At 44.2% G+C, this 21,003-nt stretch overlaps 1 protein-coding gene across 2 annotated transcripts in view; it reads right to left on the bottom strand.

Annotated features, from left to right (window-relative positions):
* AOX1 (aldehyde oxidase 1) overlaps positions 1 to 21,003 on the bottom strand; it is a 77,151-nt gene that overhangs the window by 12,212 nt on the left and 43,936 nt on the right. For both annotated transcript variants that reach the window (XM_081242430.1, XM_081242431.1), the window contains 8 exons: positions 19,107 to 19,240; positions 17,972 to 18,059; positions 13,027 to 13,113; positions 11,995 to 12,186; positions 9,799 to 10,026; positions 3,937 to 4,032; positions 2,022 to 2,150; positions 1,241 to 1,315 (listed from right to left, as the gene is read on the bottom strand). In XM_081242430.1, coding sequence (XP_081098556.1) covers positions 1,241 to 1,315; positions 2,022 to 2,150; positions 3,937 to 4,032; positions 9,799 to 10,026; positions 11,995 to 12,186; positions 13,027 to 13,113; positions 17,972 to 18,059; positions 19,107 to 19,240 — 1,029 coding nt within the window. The remainder of the gene's footprint in view (positions 1 to 1,240; positions 1,316 to 2,021; positions 2,151 to 3,936; positions 4,033 to 9,798; positions 10,027 to 11,994; positions 12,187 to 13,026; positions 13,114 to 17,971; positions 18,060 to 19,106; positions 19,241 to 21,003) is intronic.

Here is a 21,003-nt window from a genome sequence, read left to right as displayed (position 1 = left end):
CTTGTAGGAATAGCATTTGTTCAATGCATATCATCATAATAAATGACTCCCATGGTATGTTACACTTATAAATTGGACTACTGTGGGCAACACATGTTCTGCTTATGAAGAATTTCACTCAGTCACCTGGAAAGACTTAGCCTATTAACACAGAACATTTCAGGAAAAAATGGGTGGTCAGACATTTAATTTTAATATCATGTATCCATAACAGACTTAGGACAGGGCTACAATCTTACTAAATTGTACCATTTACACCAAAGGTTCTCCTGACTCTGCAGTGTACACAGTTGACTAAGATACAAAATGATGCCCCCAAGTCTGAGAAAGAAAAATGTGAGAAGTGCAACCATTACAGAGGAAAGTGGGCTGAATGGCAGCATTTTGTGATGGTGGAGGACCGACTCCCTTGCACTGCATCTCTCTCCATCTTTCTCCAACCAGACTCTCCCAGGAAGCACTGGGCAAAGGGCAGAAATAAATATGCCCAGAAAGGATTGAGAGCTCCTATAAATATGAATTATAGAATGAATCCTAACTCTATGGAATAGCAGGAACCATTTCTAAGTAAGACTCTCCAATGTTATTTCCTCCAGACCAGTGCTTTAATATGACTTGACATCCTAGAACTGTCAGCCTTCAGTGGGTATCCATTCCACACCATCTGGTACTTTAGAACCTGTTACTCTGAAAAGTTTCCTAGTTGACTTTAGAATGTGTGTCTTCTCATCCAATTAGATTTTAGGTAGATGAAAGGAAGCAGTTGAATATTTCCATTCCATTTAGTGCCTACTACTTGCTGAATATATACCCAAATGGCTTGGTTTCCTCTGTCTAAAAGAGTGCTTATATGATTTTGACTTTTATAAAAGGATTCTAGTGTTATCTTCCAATTTTAGGAACAGGGGAACCCCCAAAAAAGAACAAATAGATGGACTGCTATTATCTAGAAAATACCTAGATTCCTTAGGAAGAAACATTAATTAATTCTTGATTGAAACAAGAGTTCTGGACACAAGAACCATCTTTTCTCTAAGAGAGAATTGTCCCAGATGTAGGAGTTCCTCCATCATGCTGTGATAATATTTCCACATGCCGAGAGCCAAAGGCTTCTATTGATCATGATGTAACTGCAGTACCTTTTAATGTGCCCTTTCTATTGATATTTGAGTCACACATCTCACTCCCCTCTCTCCTTTTTTTTCCTAACATACAACACAAAGTAACAAGTGAGTCTCACCCAGTCCTTCCAAGTGCCTCCAGGATTCTTGCTGATGATGGGTTCAAGGCGTTTTAGAAGAGTTTGACAAGCGTCCTAGGGATTATTTTTTAGTTAAAATTATGACCATAATGTCACGCGAACAACAATTTCAAAAACACACTATTATGTACTGTTATATAGGCTTATTTAAGAGGCCCATGATACACGGAGAAGGAAGACACCAACCCCGTAAGACGTGGTGTGAAAGGTCTCATGGGGTTGGGGGTGAAGCATGAGCTGGTCTTAAAGACAGACCGCCTGGGATGGGGGCCTTGTAAGCCCTGCTAAGCGGTCACGACTTAACAGAAAAACTGTTGATAAACCACCGGTCACTGTTTTTAAGCTCAGCATGGTCAGACTTATTTTGTGGGAAAGCTTTCCCTGGCTGCAGAAAGCCAGAGTGAAAGGCAATGAAACTGCGGTGGACAGACAGAGCCTTGCGATGGCCCTGACAAGAGGCGCGAGTTTGAACCAAAGCAGCCGTGGTGCTGCAACCTGGAACTGGAAAGAGACACTTCTGAGTAGAACTGAGAGGGCTTGGGGACCAGTGAGCTGTCAGGAGTGAGGGAGAAAGGAGGTGGCATCTCCCGCTCGGGAGAGTGGCCAGTGCTGGACACTGACTGAGCCCCCGACTGGGGGAAGGAGCAGTTTTCCCCAAGAGGGTGTGGGAAGGAGACAAGAGCTGGGTTGATTTGCAACATCTTCTGAGCTCCAGCCTTGATGGGGTTCATGATTTGGGTGCCACTGCAACGATTTTTACCTTTACTGCCAACCCATTGAGATCGGCCACCACGGAACCTCCAGAGATGTTTGCATTAGGGACGGTTTCTGTGCTTGTTCCCCGAAGGTGGATGTTGGACAATGGCATCCTTAATTCACGACTGGCCACCTGGATTTTGGAAGAGATCTTCTTTCACTTTTCTTTGGTTAGTCATAGACCCGTGCACTTAGCACATGGTAGCATGTGTGTGGAACACCCCCATGCCCAACTGGAACAAGCAGCAGGACCACGAATTCTTCCAGCCACAAGAAGTTCCTCTTGTCTAAGACCCTGTAGCTAGTCTGGCCCCCCAGCCCTGAGCACACTTTCTTATTCTTTGACTTTCTTTTGTGCACCAGGAAGAGGAGGTGAGTCAGGCCCCAAGCCAAGGCAGGAAGAAATGTTTCATGTTTTCATCATCATGAAATCAACACCTTCAAGGCCTCTCCTACCTCTGTACTCTGCAAAATTCTAGCAAATCTGACTTCATCAGAGAGGAGATGCCTTATCCACATTTCTGGAGATGCTCCAGGAAGAGAGCATTTCTGAGAAAGGACAATGGCTTTGTTAAAGCAGCTGCACCAACCGGAGATCCCAGAAGTACATGGTGCCAGTGCCACTGGCCAACATAAGGACTTAGCTGGCCGCTAGGTTCTTCCTTTGTGTTTAATGATGGGGCAAAATCATACTACTAATCTCAGCTGGTTCCACATTCTCTTTCCTGGTAGCAGTATGGCTTAGTTGAGTTTGTCCACAATTATGACAGGGGCATAAAGCATACAGAGCCCTCCCCATTACTGGCTTTCAGAAGACTGCCTACACAAAGTGCATAGGCTTAGAACAGAAAGGTTTCTGGCGGCCCAATAAGGAAAACACGGAAGTCTCACCCCAGAAAGGGGGACAGGTATGACCACACAATTCTCAAGTGAGTGATAACATGAAATAAAACATATATTCAGCACCTCTATGATAAGAAAAGTGCAAATGAGATACTTTTCTCTATTAAATTATCTAAGATTTTTAAAAAAACAATCCATAACGTACAATGTTGGATAGTGGTGTAATGTGATGGATACTTTCTGGAAAACAATTTGGTAACATGTGTCAAGTGACTTAAGATATATTCTGTGACCCAGTAATTCCATTCCTGGAATTTACTTTAAAAAAATCATTGGTTTGATCACAGGTTTATGAACAAAAATGTTCACTGAAGTGTTCAACAATTGGGGATGGCTAAATAAATTATACAGACATATACATGCAGCATTAAAAATCATGATTGTAAAGAATTCTTAATGACAGGAGGAAATGGTCACTCTATATAAGGATAGGTCAAAATCCCAAACAGTGATTATTGCTAAGTGGTAGAATTGTGCAGGGTTTTCTAAAATAATGTTTGCCTTTCAACTGTTTTATAATCTATAATATTACAATAATTAGCAAAATAGAAACAGTAGCTAAAAATTATTCTCAAATAATTGAGCGAAAAGAAAACTGGTAGTTTGGTTAGAAATATCAAATGTGTTTTATACTATCAGTTGTTCAGAGTCCTTACTATAAAAAGGGCAAGAAATAATGCAATACATCAGAATTTCTAAATCTTTTTATTGCGCAGCAAAGGTTCAAAAAAGACAACTCACTTGTTAACATATCCAAAGGAAAGCAGCAAATGACCATACAACCTTCTTTAGCAGTGAGACAACCAGAGGCTATTCTACCACGTTCTTTTAGGAGGGTCAGTTACAAAACTGGCTTGTTTACCCAGTTTCTGTGAATAGCTTAGCAGTTGAAGTAGTCAAAGCTAAAGTCTCCTACCCTTTTTATTTTGGAACAGAAAATGTACACTCCAAGTTTCTCTCTCACACACATATCTACAAGCACACATCCGACTTAATCCAATTATCTGCATTCTTACCTGAATCATTTTAGTGTGGACGCCCTGCCCCATTTCAATTCCACCATGAGTCACCAGCACAGACCCATCTAGATAAATGTGAACCAGGGCAGCAGCCTAAGCAAAAAAGATGAAAACAGTTGCCACGATCTGTTTGATTGACATTATCACATATCTTGTCAATGAGAAAAACTTTTTCCTGTAAAGCATCCCCTCCCTCCTTTCCACATCTGCCAAAATAAACACAGACCCTTTCCCCATCGCCCTGAGAGCAGTGAGCAGAGCCAGGGCAAGGCAGGGACAGGTGCTGCCTCATGATCGTCCCACAAGAGGCCAGCTTGTCGCTGGATGGCTGTGAGTCTGGGGCAGGATTATGCTGCTTATGCTACTATTTCCTCAGTAGAACAGCTGAGCGCACTGGTACCTTCAAGGATCCCCCCTACCCAGGGTGGAACAATCATCTGGATTTGGATTTTTTGGGGGAGAGGGTGTCAGTTTTAAATGCAAAGTTAAGTATAGATAGTTTGGGGAAGAAGGAAGACTTGTTTACATGAACACTTATCCCCATAGTTGTAGGTATGTTATAGAGAAGCAAAAATAAAAATCCAAATAAGATGGGGCAGATGGACATTAATTTTTGATGCAAAATGAGCTAAGCCCACCCTCAATCATCTTGGCCCAGAGTTATAGGGCTTTAGAGTTCGAAGAGAACTTGGAAGTAATCTTATCTAACTGCACAGCTCCCACAGGAATACAGAAGGAACCAAACAGCTAACATAGAATAAAAGGCTGCTGTGGTCAGAAACACCCAGGCTCTAAGCTAAGCATGTTTTACAGTCAATAGGAATGTGCCTTCTTGCCAAGTCTGCTTGTGCTAAACTAGGGGGTATGGAGATGGGCCAGGAGACTGAGATATCCCAGGAGACGGCAGAAAATGTGAACGGCGTCTTCACTTTGAGTCTCCAGTATACGAGCAATATTAACAGCATATGGGCCTAGAGAAAAATGCTTCTAGTGCTTCCACTGTGGTTCAGGGGGCCTGCAAGGCACACACCTTTACTGCTGCTCAACTGGGAAATGCCAGCCTCTTAGATGTAGTCTAGGCCAGCCAGGGGTCACTAAAAGCTATCGGCTGTTTCTTAATATCTAAGCTTCTATGCAGAGTGGCATAATAATCTAGGATTTGTAAAGGCAGGTCTTCAGAAAATTCTGGTAACAAGCTAATTTCCACTTAATGAAGCTAAAATTTTTAAGCCTTGCTTTACTCACTTAGATTACTTATAAACAACCCTGGTCAGAAGTGAAAGTCAAAGGAACTGCATGTCAATCACCAGATATGCCCAAGGAAAGGAGTGCATTCCTAGGTCGATTCTTTGCCCACCAGAAGGACCTTTATAGCCACCTGTGGGCCATGGGCCACACTTGAAGAGCTGTCTCTTTACTGGCATCCAAAGGTTCACACTACTCTAGCAAATGACAAGCAGAAGGCTCTAGCATTCCAAATCAGGCACTTTGACAGTGAAAATGCACTCTATTTACCTGGTCAGCTGGTATAAACTAGGGATGTATTGAGAAAATGGGGACATAGGAGCACTTTCTCTGAGGACAAAGGCACATACACTCACAGCCCAAGGGAGAATCTTAGAACCTTAGGAGAGGCATCGTTGCCATAATAATCATATCCAAGTGCCTTGGGGAGATCCAGCAGAGCATGTTTTACTGTCTGTTGACATATCAGTCCTGGAAACACTGTCTTGTGCTCCTGGTCATTTATTCTCTAAACAATAAAGATAAGGAGTGACATCCTCTATAAAGCACCCGGGGCGGGCTGCCCAGGGGTTATGCCCCAGACGGCAGGGGATGCCAGCTGCAGCAGCTGCTCCTGGGCTCCATTCTATGGCACCTCTTTGTACTCTGCCGGAATGTAAGCCCCCTGAAAGGAAAGTCTGTGTCCTAAGGCATCCTTTGCAAAGCAACATAGTACCTCATGAGCAGTAAGTACTCAATAAAAGTCTGATAAATGAATTGGCAACAGCATAGCCATTTAATCTGTTCCTTAAGCTTGTAGACACTATATTCGGCCTCCTTGGCTCTGCCAGCAATTCAGAAGTTGCTTGTGGGTGAAATGTGTAGCTGGCACATGTGACTGAACTACAAGTACAGTGGATTGTGCATTTCCTTCATGTGTGACCCCGCTGGCAGCAGCGCTCTGCCTGTGTGTCCAGGGCAGCATTTCTGTCCGAGACTGCTGAGTAACTTGTCCCCTGTGCTGCTGCAGTCTTCTTGGGCCACTTAAAATGTCGAATTTGGTTCAGTTAAGTGGCACCACCGGATGGCCCATTGTTAGCGCCACAAAAGATAATTCTGCAAAGCTGCATCTACGGGCTTCCCTGGTGGAGCAGTGGTTGAGAGTCCGCCTGCTGATGCAGGGGACACGGGTTCGTGCCCCGGTCCGGGAGGATCCCACATGCCACGGAGTGGCTAGGCCTGTGAGCCATGGCCACTAAGCCTGCGCGTCCGGAGCCTGTGCTCCGCAACGGGAGAGGCCACAAGAGTGAGAGGCCCGCGTACCGCAAAAAAAAAAAAAAAAAAAAAAAAAAGCTTCATCTACAAAATCAGCACAACTGGCACGTGGGAACAGATAGTTCTCCAATATAAACCTGGAACTTAGTCTGTGAAATTTAAGTCCTCAAGCAATGACTGCTGGTGTTGGTGAGACATGAGCTTTGACCCAACAGATTCCCAAAATGTCACAGCCATTCAAACAGTTGAGTTCCTCTTCTGTGCCAGGCACCGTATGAAGGCACTGGGAATACAGAGGTTCATTAGATACTGTGTGCACTTCAGTGTTCTGTCTAGAAATTAAATGTAATGCAGGTGAGGCATGTCTGACACCCTCAGCTGTTGGGAGCACAGTCCTGAAGTCAAGTCCTTTTTCTACCACTCACTAGCTGGATGTTCTTCCGTAGGAGAGTGGACCTCTGTGGGCTTCAGCTCCCCCTTCTATGAAACAGAATCACACCAGCCAACAGAGGGGAGATGGGGCTTAAATCAAGTGGGAAATTGCAAATCACCCAGCCTAGGGCCGTAGACGCAGAAGGTGCTCTAGTTCCCCCTCTATCTGGTTTGCTTCAGAACAGAGGCTTTCAGCGTGTGGCTTCCAGGAAGCAGCCTGACTGATCTCAAACTCAATTCAACTCTGCAATTCAGCCTTAAGCAAATGTTTTAAGCACAGAAGCTGGTTTCCAGGGAAGGATGGGAGGGGGTGGTGGTAGTGGGGAGAGCGTCTCAGGAGCCTTTGAGAATGAATTTGTGCTGCTGGCTGTTGTCTAGTTTCTTCCCAGCTGAGCTGAATCCCACCTCAGTTCCCTCCAGAAGGTGCTATGGGGAAGCAGCTTGATGTAGCTGACAAAGCACAGCTTCTGGAGCCTCTGAGACCTGAGTTCTAGCACCAGTCCCGCCTCTCACCAGCTGTGGGACTCTGGACAAGTTATTTAAGCTCTCTGAGCCTCAGTTTCTCATCATTAACATAAGGTTACAAATCTTACAGGTTGCCCTGAGGGCTGAATGAGATGAAATCTAAAAGAGCTTACAACATAGTAGGTGCTCAGTAATTATCGTTAATTTTTATCTACTTTTTGAGAAATTTCTGATGAGAGAAATGGGACAGACCTAGTTTCCTGTGGAGGCCAGGTATTAAGTAATGGCAACCACTGAATAGAGACAGCCTGCCATGTCTACCCACAGCCTAACGCCCCCAAATTTCCAGAAGATTCATATACAATGGAAATTGTTTTCTGCATGATCCTGGTCAGTGTACTCAAGGACAGCTGGCCCAGACTGACCTCTTTGCTGCCAGCTGGCTAATCAGTTTGCCCCAGAACTATATACAAAGAGTCACTGCTCACTAACCCTTTTCTAGGGATAGTTTTCCCCCTTCCTTTCCTTTTTAATAACCTTGTTTTTACATATATATGGAATTTAAGAAAAAAAAAGTCATGAAGAACCTAGGGGTAAAACAGGAATAAAGACACAGACCTACTTGAGAATGGACTTGAGGATATGGGGAGGGGGAAGGGTAAGCTGTGACAAAGCGAAAGAGCGGCATGGACATATATACACTACCAAACGTAAGGTAGAGAGCTAGTGGGAAGCAGCCGCAGAGCACAGGGAGATCAGCTCGGTGCTTTGTGACCGCCTGGAGGGGTGGGATGGGGAGGGTGGGAGGGAGGGAGACGCAAGAGGGAAGGGATGGGGGAACAGATGTATATGTATGACTGATTCACTTTGTTATAAAGCAGAAACTGATAAAAAAAAAAAAGAAATTCAAACTGTAAAAATAAATAAATAAATAAATAACCTTGTTTTTGCCTTTATTCCTCAACCAGAGCCTCTTGACTCTCTCATCTGAGTAAATCGTAGGCAGATGACTAAACAACATCTGTGCTGTTTTGCCGTCGTAAACAGGAGAGGCATAGGAAGGCTGCACTCAGATCACCACTGTGCTGTTAGACGCCCCTCTGCGTTAACCCACCACAATCAAAGCTGCGTGAAAACGTTCTGGTGATTTCATCGAGGCTGAGTCAGGGTAGATGGGTGGATGATGGGTGTGGAAATGGGGGAAGGGCCTTCCTGCCTGCTTTTCCTGGCCTCCCCATCACACGGCCTACACACTAGTGCTCCTCACGGCCCCACCCCCACTGATCCCTATTCTGTCAGCGCTCAACACACACACCTGCCGTACCTTCTTCACGGTTCAGCCAAAGGTGTGAACTCTGCGAAGGGGAGTGACTACAGTTTTGAGGGCTCTGCCGCCTCATCCACATGTATGTATAGATACACACACGGACACGTAAGAACATAGGGAACAGGGTTCCCACGTCCCTGCTGTACAATGAGTGACAATAAAGACCACCAACTGTCCGGGGTAAGTTCCACTCAAGAATGAAGAGGTGGAACCTGCAAGTGAGGTTTAGCAACCAAGCAGGGAATTCATTTAATCAATTAAAGAAAGTAAACAACAAGAATAGATTTTTCAGGACTTCCCTGGTGGCGCAGTGGTTAAGAATCTGCCTGCCAATGCAGGGGACACGGGTTCGAGCCCTGGGCTTGGAAGGTCCCACATGCCGTGGAGCGGCTGGGCCCGTGAGCCACAACTACCGAGCCCGCGTGCTGCAACTACTGGAGCCTGTGTACCTAGAGCCCATGCTCTGCAACAAGAGAAGCCACCGCAATGAGAAGCCCGCGCACCGCAACAAAGAGTAGCCTCTGCTCGCCCCAACTAGAGAAAGCCTGTGCGCAGCAATGAAGACCCAAAGCAGCCAAAAATAAATAAATAAATTTATTTAAAAAAAAAAAGAATAGATTTTCAGTCCTCCCCATGATACCTTTAACGGCTATAAAGTGAAAAACAAACTTCTACGATTGTGTTTGAAAAGCTATTTAAATGATTTATTTTTCTGGATGTAATTTTCCCCAACCCACCAAAAAGGGGAGGAACACTGACTGCCTCGCAGCTTCTTGTTACTATTTCATTTCCTGTTTCTATCTCACAGAATCAGAGTAGCTGAAGAGGAGTCTTGGGGGTCATTGGTCCCCACCCTTATTTTATACTTAAGTGATATGGGCCCACAGTGAGCTAATTCAGCTGTTCAATTCCAAGGCCAGGAATAGGTGCTGGGTCTCCCAATTTCCCAGCAAGAATGCTTGTCACCAACCCTGGGGAAGTGGGCAAAGTAGCTCTCGTCTCTTCTGGAGAAAAACTAGTTGGACGGAGCACAGCTTTGGGGAAGTTGAACAATTAGATATTGCAACCATATGGCTAATCCACCTTAATGGAAAGTTTCCTCAACACCTTTTGATTTGTCTGTTTGGAGAACTGACCTGACCAGCAGCAACTGATCCAAGGCCGACAGGAAACTTGAGGGGGACCATTGCCAGCCCCTTCTTCTTCCAGCAATTCTCCGAGTTGAATTTTTCTACAGCTGCTTTCCTTAGGGCGTAGGAAGACATGGCCATGCATTCTTTCCAACACTGGATCAGGTTCTTGGCATTAATCTCTTGTTTGTAGGGTGTTTGATCAATTTCCTTATACATGTTTATCGTTCGGACCTACAAAAGAGAAGGAGATCAAAAGGGTTGGGGGGGCACAAGGCAGACGTAGTCTCTCCCACCCACTGTCCTCCTCGTCAAATTCTGCTCATCATAGAAAACCCAAACTGAGTTCAATCTACTCCTTGCTGAAGCCTTTTCCAACACATAACATCTTCCTCTTCCTCTACTCAGAGCCTCTATCAAATGTGTTAGCACTTATATGCCTTCAATGCCGCTCTTGTGTGAGTTCAGAGGAAGGACTCCTTGCCTCAAATTCCTTATATAACTCAACAGTGCAGTCTAGGTACACCGTGGACTCTTAATTCCAGTTGTACTTGTGAGTATCTGTTGAAAGGTAATGCTGAATTTAATTCCAGGCTACATGATCCGTGTGATTTCAATTTTCAGATGCTGAGGCAAGAGAAGACCACTCACTTCCAAACAGGAAACTATGAAAGTTTGTTTAAATATAGCCCATAACTAGGATGAAAAGCCAATTAAGAGATTCTATCCCAGGATGTCTGAAGCAGAGTAGAATTCTTCCTGAATTCCCAGGAATTGGTGACTAAGGCGCCCAGCTGAGAACAAAAGGTCAAGTACTTCACATTCTCAGCTGAGAAAACTCTCAGCAGTTGAGGCCAGCCCTCTCCCCAAGCTGACAGGGGCCATTATAGACATATCTTCTTCCCATCTCCCCCTCCAAAAAGTCTCAGATCATTATAAAAGGATGACTGGAAATTAGTGAGCTGTGCCATTTTGGGGAATGTGTTTTTTTTGTTGTTGTTTTTTGGGGTTTAAAAAAATTTATTTATTTATTTGGCTGTGCTGGGTCTTAGTTGTGGCACACAGGATCTTAAGTTGCAGCACATGGGATCTTTAGTTGCAGCATGTGGGATCTTTAGTTGCGGCATGTGGTACCTAGTTCCCTGACCAGGGATCTAACCCAGACCGCCTCCATGGGGAGTGCGGATCTTAACCACTGGACCACCAGGGAAATCCCTGCTGTGGTGTTTTGAAGGACGGCTACTCTCTCCTCCATCTTCTCTGGGGATGAAGGGAGGTCATTAGCTGATCCTCCTCCTAGTGCTACCAATGTGACAGCACATCTGGGAAAGAGGCCATGGTGAGACAGCCAGGAAGGGAGGGGCAAGGCCCCCCCCAAGTTCAAGAGACATAAAGATGATGGCTCCTGCCTATGGTCACAAATTCTTGTGCTGGGGGGGAAGGAGGTAGATGAATCAGGGACTGGGGCTTTCCATGGATGGCTGCAGCATGGGGCCAAGAGGCGTGGGCTTCAGGGGATGCTGCGTGAGGGGCCAGCTGAGGGTCAGTAGGAGATTTAATGCTTGCAGGGGACTGTCGATTTCTGAGAGGGATGGCAGAAATGGAGCCCGGAGACAACATACTTGAAAAGTGGCTCCATCTAACCAAGAAGAGGACAGAGAGCTTGCTGGGAGAAGTCAGCTGGGGAGATGCTGTCTGTTTTCCCTGGTCCTCATGGGAGGGAGACGGGGGCAGAGGGCACACCTTCTGCCCACCCCAACTCTACTCCAGGATCCTGGGAAGGGAACCGAGCTTGTTAATGAATGAAATTGGGACCAAGACTTAAAGAACAGAAAGGAGGCCATTTTAGTAACTGAAATGACTCAGATGACAGCTCCCTAAGATGTTAAGGAAGCAGAGGAAAGAAGGGTTTGACAGAACTTATTAGTAGCAGTTATACTTCTAACCCATGGAGACTTCTCACTAACAATGAATCCAGAGCTCACTTCTCAACACCCTCTGCCCCAGGATTTTTGAGGAGCCCGAGTGAGACAAGAGCCCCTGAACTCTGGAGTCCTGCTCTGTATTAACTAGTTAGCTGGGTTACCTCCAGCAAATCATGTAGCTCCTATGGACCACAAATTCCTCAACATGAAGACTCCCAGTGGCCCTCCCACCTCTAAAATTCACTATCTTTCGTCTGTGAAACTAATTCAGTTTTACCTTCTCAGGAGACAACCCGCATTTGGCTGCAACTTCCGTGATACAGGATTCGGTGATCAGCCCTGTCTGAGGAAAGCCAAACCCTCGCAAAGCCGTGTTGGATGGAAGGTTGGTTCTGCACGCCCACGCCCGACAGCGCAGGTTGGGAAACTTGTAGGCATTTTCCATTTTCAGAAGTCCCATCTCTATCATCTGGGGAAATCCAGAGTTGATGTGATGAGACCTCATCCTTCTGCACCTGTTTTACCATCCTGAGACTTCGGACCAAAATCAGGCCAGAAATGACCTACGTCACATCAAACATGCTAACCTTGACCCATGTCTCAAATTAAATGCATTTTTACTGTAAAATGATTTTTAAAGATTTGAATAATTTTTTTTGAAATCATTACTTTTACATTTTCACATTAGGGCTAATGCATTTTCCCCCAGGTTTTAAAAGTTTCCAAAAGCCTTTGAAGCATTCATAGGCCCTCTCAGTCTACAGAATGTAGAGTCTCTCTCTGTTTACAGAATAAAATATCCTGAAAAACAGGAAAAAAAATGTTGGTATTTGGCCTAATGCATTTGTTCTCAACCAGGGGCAATTTTCCCCTCTTCCTTCCTGGGACATTTGCCAATGTCTGGAGATATTTTGGGTTGTTAGGTCTGGAGGGTAGCTGCGCCACTGACACATACTGGATAGAAGCCAATGATACTGAGGGACATCTTATAGTGCACAGGGTGGCCCTACAGCAAAGAAGTATCCATTTCAAAACATCAGTGGGGTCAAGGTGAAGGTCTAATGCTTGCATCTGGGAAAAGAGCTCTAAGTTTGGGAAACACGGAGATAACACACAGATGCAGACTTAGCCAGTATCTCTGGGCTCACCCTGGGGGCACCAGTAAGTAACATGAGTCTACTTGCTCCCTGCATTGCGAATCTTTATGCTTTTATAATGAAATATTATTTAACTATTGAACACTTTTTCTGAATTAAATAATTTTATGTAACACTTTCCAGAATGTGAATTTGCTCATTAAAACACTTACAAGTAACGACTCATCCAGGGAGGCACCTCCATTGCCATAATGCTCCACATCCAGGGCCAGGATTCTGCCATCGTGCATGAATCCAGCCTGGGGAAAGAGAATGGACCTTTGATACTGGTTCTGGGGACCAAGTCTCTCTAAAGTTTACTCTGTCACTTGTGAACCCTCTACATATAGATGAAAAATTTTATGACATTAGATTTGACAATTTCTTGGATAAGACACCAAGAGCATAAGCAACAAAAGAAAAAACAGATCAATTGGACTATATCAAAATTTAAAACTTCCCAGTATCAAAGGATACAATCAACAGAGTGAAAAGGCAATCCAGAGAATGGGAGAAAATATTTGCAAACCATATATCTGATAAGGGGTTAATATCTGGGATGTATAAAGAACTCCTACAACTCAACAACAAAAAGCCCCAAACAACCTGATTAAAAAGTAGACAAAGGACTTGAATAGACACTTCTCCAATGAAAATATACAAAATGGGTAACAAGCACATGAAAAGATTCTCGGCATCACTAATAATTAGGGAAATGCCATCAAAACCATAAGATACCACCTCACATCCATTAGAATAGCTACTATAGCAAAAAAAAAAAAAACCCAAAAAACAGAAACAAAACAATGTGTTGGTGCAGACGTGGAGAAACTGGAACCCTTGTGCACTCTTGGTGGCAAGGTAAAATGGTGCAACTGGGTATTTAGCCAAAGGAGTTGAAGGCAGGATATCAGGGAGATATATGTATACCTATGTTCACAGCAACATTATTCACAAGGGGTAGAAGCAACTCAAGTGTCCATCAATAAATGAGTGGAGAAACAAAATATGGCATATACATACGATGGAATATTATTCAGCCAAAAAAAAGGAAGGGAAAAATTCTGACACATGCTACAACATGGATGAACTTTGTGGACATTATGCTAAGTGAAATAAGTCAGTCACAAAAGGACAAACACTGTATGGTTCTGTTTATGTGAGGCACCCAAAGTACTCCAATGCACAGAGACAGACAGTAGAATGGTGGTTTCCTGGGGCTGTTGGGAGAGGAAGGAATGGGGAGTTATTGCTTAATGGGTACAGAGTTTCACTTTTGCAAGGTGAAAAGAATTCCAGAGATGGATGGTGATGACTGCACAACAATGTGACTGTACTTAATAATGCCACTGGACTGTACACTTAAAAATGGTTAAGATTGGGCTTCCCTGGTGGCTCAGTGGTTGAGAGTCCTCCTGCTGATGCAGGGGACACGGGTTCGTGCCCCGGTCCAGGAGGATCCCACATGCCACGGAGCGGCTTGGCCCGTGAGCCATGGCCACTGAGCCTGTGCATCCGGAGCCTGTGCTCCGCAACGGGAGAGGCCACAAGAGTGAGAGGCCCGCGTACCGCAAAAAAAAAAAAAAAAGGTTAAGATAGTAAATTTTATGTTATGTGTATTTTGCCACAAATAAAAATAATAACAATAAAAAAGGAAGGATAGAGAAAGATATAAAAGCAAAACAAACACACAAAAAACCCCTCCTGTTTAATCTGTCACTACTGTTCAATCTTTTTTCTCCTCCTAAAGCAAATCAACTGCATATTTCTTGACCTCTTTTTCTCACCATAAGCTCTTGAATTCTGACTCCCATCCTCATATTTCCACCAAAACCTTTTCCCCTAAAGCCAGCGATCTTCTAATCTCCAAATCTGGTGGCCTGCACGTAATGGACTCTGCACATTTTTCTCATAGGGCCCAATTTCATCACAATTCTCAGCAGCATTTGGTGTTGCTGGAGGTCTTTTAAATAAATATCTTCCTTGCTTTTAAGATGTATTCAATATTTCTGAACTTATTAAAGTTCATTTTGGGAATTCCCTGGTGCTCCAGTGGTTAGGACTCTGTGCTTTCATTGCCGGGGCCTGGGTTCGATCCCTGATCGGGGAACTAAGATCCCGCAAGCCATGTGGCGTAGCCAAAAAAAAAAAAAAATAATAATAATAATAAAAGTAAAGTTTATTTTAATGATTTTTGTTGACTGGAACCAAATTCAAACCGAAGTCAAGGGCATGAACTGTGAATTCAGCAGTTTAAGTCTGAGTCCTGGTTCTGCCACTTAACCCACTCTGTGATCTCGGGCAAGTCATATAACCTCTCTGACTATCTGTGACCTGGCAATAAGTAAGGTAATGCAGGGAAAATCATAAGCCAGTGACTGAAACCTAGCAAGTATCCTAAATAATACTACTGTAAATATTATTAATACCATCTCCTGTCCTCATACTACCCTCCATCAGAACACATTATTTTCTCAAGGTTTTAATCATCACTACGCTGATGGTTTCAATAAAGTCCCATATCGATAAAGGACATTTCCACTTTTAAATGTCCCACTGTCACTTCTTCTCCAAACACACAAATAAACTCATCCCTGTCCATCTAGACTGTTTCCTCCTTCCAACTTGGCTCTTTCTATCAGAAACCTCCAAGGCATGTTTGTGGTTTTTATTCTCCATTATATTTTGCTAAGTTTGTCACCGAATTCTATTTTATTTTATAATAGCTCTTGGACCCAGCTCTTTTTCTACATCTTCCTATCATAGCCAGACCCCAACTGCTTCATGTCTGAAAGCATCAGCTGCCCCCAGGTGGTGTGCGTCCTCCCTCCTCGCTAGGTCGTCCTGCCCAGTGCCATCATATTCTCCCCCTCAAAGTGCCCATGTTTGGTTATGACACTTGACTGGTCAAGCATCTACTCAGTCTCACTGTATCTTATGAGATCAAGTTTAACCCCCCATCCTGGGATTCTCAGGCCACTCTGAGTCTGGCATCACCTAACCCAACCCACCTTATTTCCCATTACTTTCCAGTAAGCGCTCTGTGCTCTAATTCCCCTTCTCCCCTTATTCCTGCCCCTATCAAACAGGCCACGTGTATCCCACCTCTGCATTTATGCTGCTACTATTCCCACCACCTGGTATGCCTTCTTTCTGCCAATCCATTCTTGAAGGTCATTTACGTTTCACCTTCTCTAAGAAGTTTCCTGTACACACTCCAACTCATATTCATCTCTCCCCATAGTTTTACTATGTGCACCTCCTCCTTTAACCTGAGATTATTATGTTTTCATAATGACTTCATATGTGTAAGTCTTATTTCCCCCTCAACGGCTAAAATGTGGCCTCCTTCAGGACAAAGGTTGCTCTAATAAATCTATGTTGCACTAAACCCAATTCAAAATATAGCTTAGGGTGAATGTAAGTTGAAATAGATACATTCGTTATCTTCTAACAATATGTATGCAGGTACACCAGTTGTGGTAGAAACGATGTGATGTGTTCAACAAATCCTGTTGTCTTTCATCCTGGGCATGCAGGAAGACTACATTTCCCATGCTCCCTTGCAGTTAGGTGGCAAAGTTCTGGCCAATAATGTGGCGATTAAAGCAAGGGCCACCACTTCCAGGCCTGGTGCTCAAAACATCTCCCACAGAACACTCTGCTCCCTCTCTTCCCTTCCCTTCCCTTGTCTGCTGCCCTCTGCAGAAAATCCACTGGAGGACAAAGAGTCTTTAGGGCAGTGCTAACGAATGGAACTTCCTGTGATGATGGCAATGTTCTCTATTTGCCTGTCCTATATGGCAGCCACTAGCCACAGGTGGTTATTGAGCACTTGAAATATAGTTAATGCAACTGTGGAACTGAATTTTTTTTTTTTTTTTTTTTTTTTTTTTTGCAGTACACGGGTCTCTCACTGTCGTGGCCTCTCCCGTTGCGGAGCACAGGCTCCGGACGCACAGGCTCAGCGGCCATGGCTCACGGGCCCAGCCGCTCCATGGCACGTGGGATCTTCCCGGACCGGGACATGAAACTGAGTCCCATGCATCGGCAGGCGGACTCTCAACCACTGCGCCACCAGGGAAGCCCTGGAACTGAATTTTAACTTTCATTTAACTTAGTAGATTTAAATTTAAATAGCCGTATGTGCCTAGTGGCTTCCGTATTCAACAGTGCGGTCTGAGGGGAGGATGGTGGTGTTACTAGATGGAAAAAGCTTGAGTCCATGAGCGATTCTGTGCAGCAGGGTTCTCTCCTGTTCTCCGCCCACCTCCCACCCTCCTCTGATTACACTGGGCTGTTACTTGAGCAAGAGTTAACACAAAAAAGGTCTAAGTCCCAGAGAGTTTTTTTTGTTTTGTTCTGTTTTGTTTTGCGGTACGCGGGCCTCTCACTGTTGTGGCCTCTCCCGTTGCGGAGCACAGGCTCCGGACGCGCAGGCTCAGCGGCCATGGCTCACGGGCCAAGCCGCTCCGTGGCATGTGGGATCCTCCCGGACCGGGGCTCGAACCCGTGTCCCCTGCATTGGCAGGTAGACTCCCAACCACTGCGCCACCAGGTAAGCCCCCCAGAGAGTTTTTAGTTGTTAGAGCAGTTAGCCCATTCTGACAAGTAAACTTATTTCTTATAAAGCAAAAGAATACTTATTTTCTGCTACGGAAACTTTTCTACGAATTAGGAATTTCTGGTACAGAGTTTTACCAAAATATCTTTGACATATTGATAAATGAGAAAGCTGTTGGCAAGCATTTGCAACTTCGCATAACATTATTGTTACAGAAATTATTCTGTTTTTACCTCCCACGTACAAAACTGTGGGCATAGTGTGGTTATCAGATCCACTTTCATGGACGTATGTATATACTCACATGTTTTCCAGCTATGCTCTCTGTAGCAGCCAATACCAGCTCGTACTTTTTCCACAAACTGATATCTTTGAGGGAAGCAGAGAAGCTTCACTGAACCAGCCAGTAATCAGTTAGCACGAGGAAGAGAAAGTGTGACACACAATTTGTTGATCTGCTCACTGTTATTCCCCAGTAGAGAGTAGCCAGATGCTGCCCTCTGCATTTCTGTAATGTTATATTTACAACATAAATCCCCCATCCTTCTACTCACTTTATACTTTCCAAGGTAAGGGTGGCGGCCTCCAGTTATTAACATGTCTTCTCCTCGTTCCAGAATGCAGCGGACTGCACGACCATGCCTAAAACAGGAAAGAAAAAAAAATCGGGAGAGGTAAACTCTTTTACCTAACAGGTATTATCTGGGGTTTATGTAACTCCTAGTGAGAGCCTGGTGGCATCCACACACACTGCAGAACAGCAGAGTGACTCCCTGAGCCCAGGCTGTGCTGCTCTCAGGCATACACCAGTGACCTCCTCTTCCTTTGGGTCAGGGCACAGTGCCTGGCACTCACTACTTATGCAAGAGGGCTGTCGGGCCCAAGGCTCTGGGGTATTGCTTTGGGGTTATTTCCCACTGTGATAATCCCCTCCATGACAGGCAAACAGTCCCAAGGCCACATTATAGATGGTTACAAATGGAGGAACTCAAGTGGTGTCTGACTGCCAAGTATTCCCTGATAAGACAGGTCTGGAATGAAGGTCTTTTTGTGTCATGGGGCAGAGGAACTGACGTACATTACTTAGCAAAGAAATTAAGCTAAGAAATAAAGGTGTGCCTGTTCCAAAGACAATTTCCTATGGTTATATTCTGACGCCCTTAAAGGAAAATGGTACTATAAATAAAGGTAAGCCTAACAGAAGCAAATTTTCCATTTAAATTAAGGGGAAAAAATACACACACACACACACACACCTTTAGAGATACACATATTTATATCTATCTATATGTATATAAACCTTTTGAGATATGTACAGGTGTAGATATATAGATAGATATAAATGTCTACCTCAAAAGGTTGAGCTGACCTATGTAGATATACAGGTGCTAAGGACAAGTAACCCCACCCTTTCAGGATCTGCTTCTGTCTACTCTCCAGGTATTATATATTTTACTGTGGTTTTTACTCTTTTCAGTAATTGATTCTCATTTTTGTTTTTATAGTATGTAGTTTGACAATATAAAAGAAAGAAGTTGTAACAAGCTGGCAGCTTGTTTGTATATTTGTATATTATATGTGATTTTAAATAACCTTGACCCAGATTCTTCCTCCTTAACCGCAATGTTGAAAATATTCAATGTGACCTCATTTTATTTTTAGTCTACTTAACAGATTTTCCCCACTTACTTGTTTGCAGCAAATGCGGTGATGGCTGCCATGATGCCAGTTTTCATCACCTTCCCCCCGAAAGCCCCGCCAACACGCTTTACATGACACATGACCTTGTTAGCTGGGAGCTTCAAGGTTGAAGCAACTATGTCCTGTGAATGATAACAGTTCTCATTAATGTGACCCATCTGCAGCAAGGGAGTGGGAATAGTCCTTACACATTTTGATCCCTTAATGTTGTACATGATACACAAATTGTGTGCTTATACTAAATAATGGGATGATTTCCAGTAACCTAAGCATGCATCCATGCTGATCTCAGTAGTATTTAGCTGTAATGACAGCACCAACACTATCATTAATATTAAGTAGTCCTTCCAATATCAACGAGATATTTTTGTGATAATAAAATTAAAAAACATTTTTCCCCATGAACTACACCCAAGGTATCCTTTTCAGACTAACCCCTAGGGATATGTTTCCTGCAGCAGTGAGATTTCGTGGCCTTCCAAGCCTCTCTCAGACTGGGTCTTTTCCCTGCACACCACTGTCTCCACTGGAGAATGAGCACTCCTCACCTCCCATTTGGATTCAGTGGCTGGTGGGTCTTTCCTGGATGTAGGCCTTGCTCTTCCTTGCCATCCTAATGTTTGAGGTCATTAAGTCTTTTTTGTTGTTGCTGTTATAAGTTTATTTATTTATTTATTTGTTCTTACTTTTATTTTTTATTTTTGCCTGCACTGGGTCTTTGTTGCTGCGCGCAGGCTTTCTCTAGTTGCGGCAAGCGGGGGCTACTCTTCGTTACGGTGTGCGGGCTTCTCATTGCGGTGGCTTCTCTTATTGCGGAGCATGGGCTCTAGGCGCGCGGGCTCAGTAGTTGTCGCACATGGGCTCTAGAGCGCAGGCTCAGTAGTTGTGGTGCATGGGCTTAGTTGCTACATGGCATGTGGGATCTTCCTGGACCAGGGCTTGAAGCCATGTCCACTGCATTGGCAGGTGGATTCTTAACCACTGCACCACCAGGGAAGTCCAGGTCATTAAGTCTTAATAACTCATTTTTATACGTGGGGAGCCCAAGAGGAATGAAGTGATGGGACCAACGTCACACAGGGAGTGAGAGGCAGAACAGGAATGGAATGGAGTTCGCCTGATCCTTCTTAGTGTTCCACCTTCTAAGAGGCCTCATTCTCCACATTCCCACATTCCTACTTGCTCTGGTAATGACACTGGCTCCTTGTGACCTACTGAATCAAGACCCCAGTGTTTGTTCCCCTTACTTTCACCCTGATGCTTAAACCGGCCACCCCAGGCACATCCAGCTTGGGCAGTCTTCGTATTATTCCTCCTTCTTTACACGCGTGCTGCCTGGCATATAGGACACAGGCAAAAAGGGTTTGCAGAAGGGACAAGTGAATGAATGAATGAATGAATGAGTGGCATTTGATCTTGGTGTGGAACTCCCTGGAAATGGCTTCTCCTCTCACCATCTAGACAAACCTCATTCCCACTGTAAATCCCAGTTTAAGACTTCATCTTCATGAGACTTCCTGGATGATTCTCGGGCTTCACAAACCTCCATTCCCTTAATTCTTCCACCTATGTAAATTCTGAGTTTGTTGCTTGCATTCTGCCCAATACTGTTTCCTAATTGCTTCGTGTGAGTTAGGTGACTGTAAGTTTTGGAGGGCAGGCCTTCCTTTGTTAAATTTTGGGTTTTTTTTCAGTTTTGTTGAGCAATAATTGACATACATCACTATATAAGTTTAAGGTACACAGCATGATGGTTTGATTTACATATATTGATTACCACAATAGGTCTAGTTAACATCCACCATCTCATATAGATACAATTAAAAGAAAAAAATTTCTCCTTGTGACAAGAACTCTTAGGATCTGTTTCTTAACAACTTTCATA

The sequence above is a fragment of the Mesoplodon bidens genome, assembly GCF_964165515.1.
Source record: "Mesoplodon bidens genome assembly, chromosome: 8".
Taxonomy (NCBI): Eukaryota; Metazoa; Chordata; class Mammalia; order Artiodactyla; family Ziphiidae; genus Mesoplodon; species Mesoplodon bidens.
Note: the sequence above shows the minus strand (reverse complement) of the source record. Positions and strands in the feature narration are given on the sequence as shown.